Genomic DNA, 12,421 nt, shown 5'->3' with positions numbered 1-12,421 from the left:
TTAAAAATGAGTCTACTATTACCAGCATAGATCATATATTGAACATCTGCCTCTGTGCCAGACAACATGTTGTATATGTCATATCCTTTTCCAGAACAGCATAATTTATTTCATTTAGTGATGTGGAGAGCAAGACTCAGAGATGTGACGTAATTTTTCCTAGGTCACACAGTAAAGGAAAAACCAAGAATTGAATCCGGAGCTACCATCTCTTTCTTCTTTGCTCTTGGTTGCCTCTCCAAGGGCCCACAGTCAGCCCACAGCACCCAAGAATTTTTTCTCTAAGTGGCCACTTCTCACTGTTGCTCTTTCAACCTTTGCCTGCACACATTAAGACCTCTCACCCCCTGACTTAGCATTTGACCATCCACTCCTTTCTTAATCTCCCTAAAATGTTTCAGTTGCTCTTTCAAACACTGCCGATAAGTCTCCAATCTGCAATCTCCATGCTTGACCCACACATAATCGTTTCTGAAGTGTGATCTCAGTAAGCACCCCTAACCCAACACATCTCTCACAGCAGCCATGACTGAGCACCACCCTAGGGCTCCTCTGACATTTGTGCCATCATTCTCAGCCACTCCTGCTGCGTTGCCCCCAGCCCTACACATTCCACGTTTCTGCCTCGCACTGGTGGCCGGAAGCAAAACCATTCTCTAGAGCCAGGGCCAAACACTTGCAGGGACTGAGAGGAAGTAGACAGGTGAAGATGCCAGGTTTAAGACAACAGAAAAGCATCCCATGTGGAGGCCTCTGAAATGTGGGTGGCAGAGCATGGGGGGTGGAGAGCACACCAGCTCCTATGCACTGCCCACATGAGTCTTCAGGCAGGCCACCTCTTCTGTAGCTCAGTAATGTCATGTGTGACACGGGGACAGTAACTGCACCTCCCTCAGGGGGTTATGAGAATTAGATAAATTCATCTATCAAAGTGTGTTTGGTCTATCAAAGTGTGTTTGGTACATACTAAACACTATGTAGGTACTCGTTGGATGATTAAGTGCTAAATAAGTGACCACCGCTATTGTTAAAAACACCACGGGGGTCACCAGGGTGAGAGTGTGTATCTGGGCAACCAAATCCACTCTGAGGATTCAACCACAACCTTATGCAGGTATGCATTCATATTTGTTATCCCCTCCTTCCTTCCTCCTCCTCTCTGCCCCCCCTCTTCATTCTCCTGTCCTTCAGAACAACATTCCAATTGCCTTGCTACACATCTCTCTCCAACATTTCAATTCAGCCTATTGAAAATCAGGCCACTTTTGACCTCAACCAGTTCTCCTTCTGACCTGTCCACCCATCAGTCATAACCAAGGACCAGGTCACAATTTAGGGAGGCACTCTCTCTCATCAGAGCCGGCCCTGCACTTGCAGGAACCAGACAGTGCCCCCCTGGACTCACTTTAGGGTTACCAACCTAGCTCGTTCAGATCTGAAGCCCATGGTTATCTCAGAGTTTATGATACCTTTGCCCACTGCAGCCAATTCTTCTAAAACCTCAAGATTTCACTTCTGCAGTGCCTCTGGCATTTCTCCCCACTATCTCATTCTATCCCAGCTCTCTAATTTAGGCTCACTTAGGACTGTGGTCACTCAATCCCACAACTCGGTGCACTGCCACCACTCTGTGTGTTCTCTAACCTCCAGTGTGTATCCTCTACTGGTTAAATAGCTGCCACTCATCTCAGCACTATCTACAGCAGTGCCTGGACCTGTCTTTCTGGTCTTACAGTCCCACTGCTCATGCCCGTGTGCCCCACCCTCAATGGAATTCACTTTGTACCCAGAACACATCTCACACTTTTCCACTCTGATGCATCTGCAAGCCTGCAATCCTAGCTACCTACCCTTCATGCCAAACTCAAACTGGATCTACTCAAAGTGTGCGTAATCCTGCAAACAGACAGAAGCCCTCCATTCCCCACCAAAGAGCTTCTAGTGGGAGCTTGTCTTAATCTGCCTTGGAATGCAGTCCCAGGGATTCTGTCTTCTTCCCGCCCCTGGATGCGCTAGCCTGCTGCTAGGGTGTCCTGCAGTCACACGACAGTGCTTTAAACATGCTAAGTACCCCAGCCCCAATTGAAGATCTGATCAATCTCACTTCAGGGAGATGGATCAGAGACAAACAAAGTGAAATGCTTTGCCACAAGTTCAAGCACACCAGACTTCTACATATGCCTCTCATGTTACTGGTTAGCTTTCACTTTTTCCCTGGCTACTTTATATCTAGCATAAAATTTCAAATTGATGACATTTTTAAATCTTTTTGAACAAATCTAATCTTCTGTCTTAAATCTAACCATTTTTCAAACGTTTTCATCTAAGTACCCCTCATCAACAACAGACAGTAACATTTATCCTTAGAGTGGGGAGGGGGTGGGAGTCTCAAGAAAATATACAAGAAAACACATTTTTTTAAAATATGAGTATTTTCATTTAAAGGTTTATGTAAATTTTGCCATCACTCCATAGAATATCTGCATTAGTTTGCATACAAACTAATGTGTCTCTTCCTTTTCAAAATCTGAGAAAAACTGGTGTTTCAAGATGTGCCATACTTTTATCCTATGACCTTCCTTACCATCTAGCCTGAAGGGGGATACTTTTCCTATTTTGAAAATCAGGAAAACAGATAAATCAATACTACTTTTTAAAAAATTCATTTCTATCTTCTTACTTTTGCTGCAATTAGTTAATTGGGGCTTCCAGAGAAGTAAGGAGCATTTCTAGGGACACATGGCCTGTAAACTGATTAGTAACTCTGCCTTGCTATGGGTAGAAACAGTAGACTACTTCTCATCTTACATTTCCAGGCTAGTATTTGAAATAGCTCTTCAAATGATCTAAAGAAGACTTGCCCATCATTAGTCAGAGGGGCATACATACTCTCTCCTGAGAGGGCTGGGATGTCTCCTTTGAAAACTTCCCCTATCAACTCATGTATATGTTATGACTGCTTGTTATTTACTCATATCAAGATAGATGCTCTCCAGGTTGAAAGCTGAGAGAAATGCTTATTCACATATGGCAATTTTATTTGCTTAATTTCAAAGCTATTAATATTGTTGAAAGCAGGGTCTGAGTCAACTCACATTTTAATTTTCTTGGTACTCATACCAGGCCTTACACATGGCAGGTGCTCAGTAAATATTTACCGAACACATGAATTCTCAAATCAGTTTTGTTATCTTGCTCACTCTGTATCTTTTAGATGCATCCTCTTCTTCACTAAATTTCACATAAAGAACAGTGCTCGGTTGTACCAAATACAGGTTATTTGAGCATGGTAGCACCAGATCCCTAAATGCTTACTGAGAACCAAACGAAAACCCAGGTTGTAATGGGTCTTCACCGAGCACGCATTTTTCATAAGAGAGACCCGACAGGCAGTGAGGCCCACATACACTTCATGTCTGCTTAGGTGTGCTTACCTTGTTATCTGGTTTGGCAGATGCTGCAGCTATATCAGCAACACCTTCTCTGCCAGCAGAAACTGCATCCTGTGATTTAGTCTAAAGGGGATAAAAAGATTAACAGAACTAAGTATCTGAATGACTGTTTTCAAGATCAAGCATTTCAAGTATCACTACTGAGCCAGTTGTAACTATCATGGACACAGTGCTGAGGAAAAGGTTACTAGCTTCTACTACACATAGTACAACAGTGGGGAGCACATAAGGCTGGACTCAAGAGCTACAGAGTGCACGCAGGTGCACAAATTTTGAAGGGGGCCAGGTAGGGACTGTGATAAATTGTTATAAAGTTGTAGCCAATTGTTGCCACATAATCTGATGTTTCAAGAGAAGCTAGAAATTTGAATTTTATGTGAAACATTATGACTTGAATTGTTGGCAACGCATTAAAAAAATTTTAGTAATACTGCAAGCCAAACAAAATAGAATCGAACAAAACACATAATGGCTGCCTTTAAGTGATGAGCCACATTTGTATAACTACCTTCTATCAAGTCCCTTGTCAAGCAGGTCTACTAGATGTCTTCTAAGAGCTCTCAATGGAAAAGTTCTTCTCATAAGTGTTTATTCTTCAAAAAGTTGACTTCCATTAGCTGTGCATGGAATCTATTTCTGATTTTTTGGCTCTATAAATTCATCTCTTCTACAACGAAATTCTAAACACCTCTTTCAGAGTTCCATGTAAAGAGCAGATCATGCAGAGCATCTGTGCTCCTAACTCTGAGAAGAGGGGCCCAGGTAGCAACTAGTACCCCAAGCTTCCTGTCCATGAGACACCAGAGTCTGCTGCCTTGTAGTCATGACTGGGCACTGCTGGGCAGTGGAAGAAGGCTGGACTGAACTTGCCCTCAACCAATCTGATGTATTTCTTGAGCTTTCCAGAGGCCCAAGTTTCCACAAGGTTATTTGCAAAACCAGTAAAATGATAGCACCAAATCCTTACAATACAAGGTATGTTCAGCATAGCTCCACAGATTCAACTACACATGTCCATATAGATAGAGGACGTGCATCTTATTCTCTAGTTGATGGTAGTGTTTTCCTATCAATCTGAGAGGTATACCTTTGGTTTTGTTGATTTCTCAGATGTCGACTGCTCACTTGACCTGGAAACTGCTTTTTCATTATGAACATGCTTGCTTTCTGTATCTGATGCATGCTTGGGTAGGCTTTTTGGCTGAAACACACACACCACACTGTTAACAACACAACAAATATTGATGCTTTCCTCTATGAAGTGCGAGTGCTCATAGGACATTAATAAATTGCAAATCCTGCTACTGCCACATGGTGGTGCCATTTTAGCCAGAAAAACAAATAAATGAGAGTTCAGAATTTTATCCCTCACACACAAAAAAGGCTTCACCTACCTATTGATAACAAGTCTTTTTTTTTTTTAATTTTTTTTTAACGTTTATTTATTTTTGAGACAGAGAGAGACTGAGCATGAATGGCGGAGGGTCAGAGAGAGGGAGACACAGAATCTGAAACAGGCTCCAGGCTCTGAGCTGTCAGCACAGAGTCCGACGCGGGGCTTGAACTCATGGACCGAGAGATCATGACCTGAGCCGAAGTCGGCTACTTAACCGACTAAGCCACCCAGGCACCCCTGATAACAAGTCTTAATGATGGTCACTTACCTCTTTGTGTTCCTTTGGCTTTATTTCTTGGGTTTTTTTCTCAGGAACCACAGATGGCTGTTAATTTCAAAAGATAAAATCTCAGTTACATTGGAGTCCTTTCTTTTATTACTTCCAAACAGGCTTAAGAACAGAACTCCAAATTAGACCCTTCTGCCTCACTTGGGAAAGGCTCACTTAGAGGAATACACATGTTCTGCTTGTCAATAGTTATTCTACCAACAGCATGATAATGACACTCATAAGAGTAATAAAAAATTAGCATTTCACTTAGAATGATTTTTCAAATAGGTATGTATCCCTAACTTATTGGCTGTTTTTCACAATTCATACAGATCATTTAGTAAACGCAAGTCCATTCACAGAGATGTCACATGATCACTGTGACCTCTGAGTTTGTTGATTGGGAATCCTACTCCAGATTCTTTCTTTTAAAAATCTCCCTTTGGGGGCGCCTGGGTGGCTCAGTCGGTTAAGCATCTGACTTCGGCTCAGGTCATGATCTCGTGGTCCATGAGTTTAAGCCCCGCATCAGGCTCTGTGCTGACAGCTCAGAGCCTGGAGCCTGCTACAGATACTGTGTCTCCCTCTCTCTCTGACCCTCCCCCATTCATGCTCTGTCTTTCTCTGTCTCAAAAATAAATAAACATTAAAAAATTTTTTTAAAAAATAAAATAAAATAAAATAAAATAAAAAATCTCCCTTTGTAGGGAATGAACATGGTATTTCTGCAATTTAATGATTTACATAGTCTTTTCTGTGTTACAAGTCGAGAAGGAGATATCACCAGAAACCCAATTCTCTTGAGATTGTGTAAACAACCAAATGGAACAGCAGATGATTTCCACCTTGCAGCTCAATTCTTCCTCTATAGTGGACTATAAGATTATCATTCTGAGCGGTAAACCCAAAGGAGCTACAATCAGATAAGTTCACCTTCCACCCAGATGACCTCCCCTTGCCTGCATTTAAAGGACATCTCTGTGCTTTCCCACAGGAAGCCTTGCAGTCTTATCTGAGTATTTGCTTAAGCATGCTTGAAAGAAGTAATGTGCACCATCATATGTAGGATAAACATTTGCCTGCAGACACCCTGGGGTTCATCTCCACATGGATACAGATTGGCTTTCAGTCTAGACAGCCATGAGTCAGGGAAGCCACTCCCAAGGGAAAGTCAGAGTTGTCTCCTGAGAAACTGGAACTCATTCCACAAACTGAGATAAAACTGTTAAGATAAACCTAGGATCCTCTTAGCAAAGACTCTCATCTGTAAGTCATCTAGGTGCTGGGTTCAAAAGACATTTACTCTTGATGTCCCATTTTTAAAGTAACTGGATACTCATTACCCTTTGTCCTTTCTCCTTGGTTCCTACTGCTTTTTTTAACAATGACTTCAACTATAACAAAAATCTAGACCTGAACAAAATGCCTTCTGAAATATATTGTTTTCATTTACAAAATAAATTCATTTTAATCTATGGACTTAATGTTATAATTATTCACTTATGCTCTATAAAATGTTTAAAAGGGTAATCCAAAATTAATTAAATTAGCTGACAAAAAAATCCTTTTACCATTCAGTAGCACCAATGGAGTAAATTGGTTATTCATTATTACTGCTAAGAATCCAAACAACTCACTAGTTGACTTAAATTACTTACCTTAGTTGATTGTGACTTGTTTTCAGGTTCTGTTTTTGCAGCCTAAACTCAGAAAAATAAAGAAAAGAGGGAACAAATTACAGAAGAAAGGAAAAAAAAGACATAGTTTACAAAGTTTAACATAGATTTTCTTCAACTAAGAAAGCTTTCCAAAGGAGATGATTTTGATCTAAATATAAGCTTTCTGAGTTAAGTTTATTATACTTTTCTTGGAATTTTAACTGTTTAGATAAACACGTTAAGTACACTAACACTCTGCTCTTACTTTTAGATAGCAATTTACATCTTACTTTTGTTATGTGTACCAAAGATATGTAAAAATTTATTGCTACAAACATTGTAGCTAATAAAAAAGCAAAACAAAAAAAAAATCTTCATCCTTCAAAGCCAATGATATGACTGATCTTTGTGTGAAATACCACAGGTTTTGGCTGTCAGTGTGAAACAATGGGATGGTGACAGAGCCAAGGAGAACAGAAAGCAGTGACATTTAGTTTTAGTGCCAGAATATGAGCGATGGGTCACCAAGCCTACCACAAAGTCCGTGATGAGTGAGTTACTGAAGATCTCGAACTGTAATTATTAGTGCATGCTGAGCAGGTGAGGCGACCATTAGCAAACAGACATGTCCCCTAGTACAATGAACCACATCACCTGTTTTTTGGGTCTTTTCTTGCTGGGGGAATGCTGTCCTTCCATCTGTTTGCTGATTGGAATAGCCTAATACAAGAGCACAGCCCCAAGTGTGATTTTATTTAATCTGACAGTCAAATAAGTATCATGTATCATTGGGCTAAATGTTTATATCGAGACTCGTTCTACTCCTCTACTGCATCTACTCCATGCGTATGTATGTAACTCCAAGAAGTGGTAGGCACTAAAATTCTAAAGCCTCAAGCAAATATTGCAATTTGGATTTACTTTTTTTTCCATGATAAAAATCTATAAAATCGCCATTAGAAAAACTAACTTCTGACCCCTTTCCTTCAATTTCTCTGTGTACAGGCTGATTGGGCCATTTTCTTCCACCTATATTTCTAATGCTTGGTTATGACCAAATCAATAGCCATAAGTACTGTCAAATTTTTTTCTGAAATTTTATAACAATCCTGTAAACAGTACATAGATTTTTTATGCACAATATAATCTAAAGTTCTAAGAATGCTTCAGAAGGTCTCATTGTGACTTAAGCCCTTTACTGGAGTGTTTTACTCGGTTTTACCCAACCAAAGGTCATTTGTGTCGAAAAATACAATCCCTTAAGTACATACATGCATTCTTGCATTCTTGGTATAGGCAAGATGTGAAAACTGGAATAAAACTAGATTAAACATTTTTGAACTTTTCAAAATAAAAGATGAAAAATTAGGCCTAATATTTCCTGTCATTTCTTTCCTTTTTATCTATTTGGTAGTGTTAACATAAACTCCTACTTTTTATTCTATTTGAAAAAGCCAATACCAAATACCCTCTTGATGTATCATGCCTTGTGCTTCAGCCATGAAAATACAAACATTCCTCCTACAACGAACAGACCCTCATTATACCAACATACATATTGTTTGAGAAGGAAACCAAGTTCATAACCACACAAATCTTTTTAAAGGAATTTTAATTTGGGATCCTTTCAATTAGGATCTTTGTTAATTAGTTTCTGTATTTGCTACTATGCTTTTTGAATTTATGCAAATAAAATTTATTAATGATTATTAAGGAAAACAAGCAGCTGGTATTGTAGTGGTTTAGATCTATGAACAGCTTCTACTTTGTAATTTGTTAATCAAGATGTTGCAAGGAAGAACTCTATAAAACAATTAAGAATTTATGCTCACACATGTAAGTAGTTTATAATGGAATATTCTTATTAGTAGTTGCTAATACATTTCCCAAATTTATTTTTGGTGAAGGTGGTGGTGCTTAACATAATAGTGATGACAATAATAACTAATGCTTATTCATTACCTCTTAGTATCAAGGACTGCTCCAAACTTTACATATGCCAACTCAGTCCTCATAATAATTCTATGAGGCAAGTATCATCATCATCCTATCATCATCATCTCCACTTCAGGGATGAGAAATTTAGGTACAAAGAAGTTAAATAACTTCCCAAGGATACCCATGGTAGAGCTGGGGTTTTGTGTTCTCAATCACTACACTGTACAACATTGTCTCTCCAGTGTTAGACAGCTCCTACTGGGCATCTGCTGTAGGACAGGCACTAATACCCTTAATGTCTGTTTTCTTACATAGGTTTGTGAAACATGTACTATTATCCAAACTGTACAGATAAGGAAACAAAAGCAAAGATGTGTTTCCGAATACCATGGCTGATATGAAATGAGATTCCACACCAGGCCATCTGGTTCCATTGTTCATGCTACCTAGTCTTTCAGGGATTTTATCCTGATTAGAAATCTGACCTTCCATCTTAACTACAGCAGTATGACCACTGATTCTAATGCACCAGGCGCAAGAGAGAAAGAACTTAGATCTAGACATATCCTTCCTCTTCAGAGGTATATGGACTTTTATTTGAAAGGTATGGAACACAGGATTCAGTATAGGTATTATCTTGAATTAACATCTTTTTTCTAAAAGCTCAAAATATTTGAAAAAATACACTCAAGTTCACATTCACAAAAATCTTCAAGAGAAGGCTAGTATAAATGTTATGACACAAACATCACAAAAACATTGTAACTGAAATCCACCAAGAAAGGGAGTTGATGCCAAAAGTGGTCCTGAGTCAGCCATTGGTGATATTTCATCACCAAGACACTTATTTTGGTCTCTCCCACTTTTTCCCTACTTTCCTCTCTCTCTCCTCCCCTCCTCTAGTTCTGTAGGACTTCCAGGAATTCTCGTGATTAATCCTTAGCAATGGTTGAAGGATTTGTGGACACTTGAAATAAGCACTGGTCCTCAAAACAAAAGTCAGGGGCAATGGATTAGAGTCAGGCAATGGGTCAAATGAGAACCAAAATAATAAAAAAGAAATCCTAGATTTGTGGCTCTCCTTTCTTTAACTTTTCATGGACTCTGAACTCAATGATAATTTGTTATTGGTTGATGCTTCTCCAGTAGTCTAAGTTTTTTTTTAATATTCTAAGATTAAGCTTGGTCTTCATAAATAGTGACAACCAATAGATGAATAGATCAGGTAATGTATATTTTGAAAACAATTTAAAAATTCATGTAAAATACTAAATAAAAACAATTTTAGATTAAAATTTTTTAAGTTAAAAGAAATGCTAGATGACATTTATAAGAGATTTGAATAGTATACTTCAAGATACTTACAATGTCCTTCAAAAATAGCTGAACATGAGGAGCACCTGGGAGGCTTAGTTGGTTAAGCATGAAACTTCAACTCAGGTCACGATCTCATGGTTCATGAGTCTGAGCCCCATATAAGACTCTACAATGACAGCTCGAATCCTGCAGCCTGCTTAGATTCTCCGTCTTCCTCTCTGCCCCTCCCCTGCTTGCATGCTATCTCTCAACAATATTTGAATTAAATATTTAAACATTTTAAATACTTAAAATCTAAATATTTAAAATAAATATTTAAAACAAACAAATAAACAAACAGCTCAACAAGACACTATAGGATCTCCCAACAGCACTAAATTACAGTGCCAGTACTAAGTTTTGATATAGGATCCTACTGGGATAGCAAAGTAACATGGAAGACAGAAAGCAAAAAACATGTCAGTGATTTTAAACAAGAGCAACTTAATAATAATGGAGCTGGGTTAGCTTTTAAGGGCACTAAAGGATACTGGCTCATAAAAATTAGTTAAGAGCTTCTTGAAAATGTGCCCGCTTTAATTCTCCACCCCAATTGTCCAAGAAACACAGCTTGAGATACGGTAACTAAGGGAGAGGGTTAAGGCAGCTTTAGCCAACTCTTCAGAACTAGGCTTACTCTATGTGATAACTCCACTGTACAGCATTCTTTTTCTACTGAAATTCCAAGAAATAATTATTAGAATAAATCCCAAATAGAGCTCAAATGTTTATCAATAAGATGTTGTCCCATAGGACTAAAATTTCACAAACTTAAGAAAGTATCTAAAGTAACCAGTATTATGTCACTTGTTTCATGTTCACTTAGTATAAATTTTCTCATTTGTACACTAAGTTTTATTTATTTTTTTAAATTTTTTTAATGTTTATTTATTTTTGAGAGAGAGACAGAGTATGAGTGGGGGAGGAAGAGAGAGAAATGGAGACACAGAATCCAAAGCAGGCTCCAGGTTCTGAGCTCTCAGCACAGAGCCCAACATAGGGCTTGAGCTCCCTAACCATGATCATGACCTGAGCTGAAGCTGGATGCTTAACCAACTGAGCCACCCAGGCGCCCCTGTACATTGAGTTTTAAATGGCTAGAATATTATAAAATAAGAATATTATTTTAATAAGAAGCATTCATATTCTTCACTATATCCAGAAAAATGTACTTAGATCATTTTATAATTTAAAAACTCCATCAAGCCTAGAACAACAACAAAAAATCTCTGGATTACCTCTCTTGTCTAGATATTCTAAAACAACGTAGAAGTGCACAGATGATACTTGAGGTAAATATTAAAAGGAAAGGTGAGTTTCCAAAGATCTCTATAAATTAGGAAGAAAATGTTTACTTCCATAACTTAAGCTTGTTAGGACATATAACACATTTGTCAGTCTACATTTGTTTTGCTTTATAAAATAATCACTTAAAGGCGTTCACCCAAGTACACCCTTAAAGACTATTCATACCTTGGTGTCTGTGGGATTCATACTGGAAGACTTGCTGGTGGAAGCAGAAGAAGCTGACACCTAGAAAGTAAAGAAAGAGAAAGTCTGATTCTGGTTAACCTGCAAACACTTTGTCTTTCAATTCCTCTTAATCATACTTGTTCTAAACTCTACCTTGGTTTTGCCTCTTCTAGAGTACAACTCCCACAAAAGTCCAGTAGGTGGTCTTGCTCAGTGGGCAAAGCCTTTACAACCAGATCAAATGGGTGCAAATTTGGGGTGTACTACTTACTAAATAACCTTGGGCAATTTTCTGATTTTTAGTTTCCTCTTTCTCAATTTTTCTTTAGTAGATAACTATCTTATAAGTTTATTACTACCTGGTGCATAAGTGCTCAGTAAATATTTTAATTGTCTGCCTTACTTTTAGGAAGAACACAGACTTTAAAACTTGACAGAATTTTGTTCAAATGTGAGCTCTGCCAATTACTAGCAGTCTTAGTTTCCTAGGTATATAAAATGAGGTCAATGTTGGCTCTTTTGCAGGGTTTTAGGTATTTGAGGTAACTAAATGTCTGGCATATTGTAGGTGCTTATTAAATTACTAATGCATCAGTCCCAAGATATTATAAAAGACAGAAAGAGCAGGATGTAGGACTAGAAAAGACTCAGGAAGATCAGAATTGTCCTTTCAGTGTCACATAAGCAAGAGAAGGTGGGAATGGTGTTGCAAAGGTAATACTGCTGTATTTTATGTCTCATCCAGGCTCCTCCCTGCAGGGCAAGAGGTGATGATGATAATTGAAGTTTCAAGATACACCATTCCTAGGGATGCAAGGGGATGGTGGAATTAGTCCCAGCAATCTAATCACCCAAGTAGCGGGGAGTGCATATGGAT

At 38.6% G+C, this 12,421-nt stretch overlaps 1 protein-coding gene across 22 annotated transcripts in view; it reads right to left on the bottom strand.

The window, feature by feature from the left end:
- CAST (calpastatin) overlaps positions 1-12,421 on the bottom strand; it is a 109,624-nt gene that overhangs the window by 38,792 nt on the left and 58,411 nt on the right. For 9 of the 22 annotated variants that reach the window (XM_043594098.1, XM_043594119.1, XM_043594283.1 and 6 more), the window contains 6 exons: positions 11,545-11,604; positions 7,432-7,497; positions 6,778-6,819; positions 5,117-5,173; positions 4,540-4,653; positions 3,435-3,515 (listed from right to left, as the gene is read on the bottom strand). In XM_043594098.1, coding sequence (XP_043450033.1) covers positions 3,435-3,515; positions 4,540-4,653; positions 5,117-5,173; positions 6,778-6,819; positions 7,432-7,497; positions 11,545-11,604 — 420 coding nt within the window. The remainder of the gene's footprint in view (positions 1-3,434; positions 3,516-4,539; positions 4,654-5,116; positions 5,174-6,777; positions 6,820-7,431; positions 7,498-11,544; positions 11,605-12,421) is intronic. The other 13 variants (XM_043594179.1, XM_043594186.1, XM_043594193.1 and 10 more) reach the window with 3 other exon arrangements.

Source organism: Prionailurus bengalensis, chromosome A1 (assembly GCF_016509475.1).
Source record: "Prionailurus bengalensis isolate Pbe53 chromosome A1, Fcat_Pben_1.1_paternal_pri, whole genome shotgun sequence".
NCBI lineage: Eukaryota > Metazoa > Chordata > Mammalia > Carnivora > Felidae > Prionailurus > Prionailurus bengalensis.
Note: the sequence above shows the minus strand (reverse complement) of the source record. Positions and strands in the feature narration are given on the sequence as shown.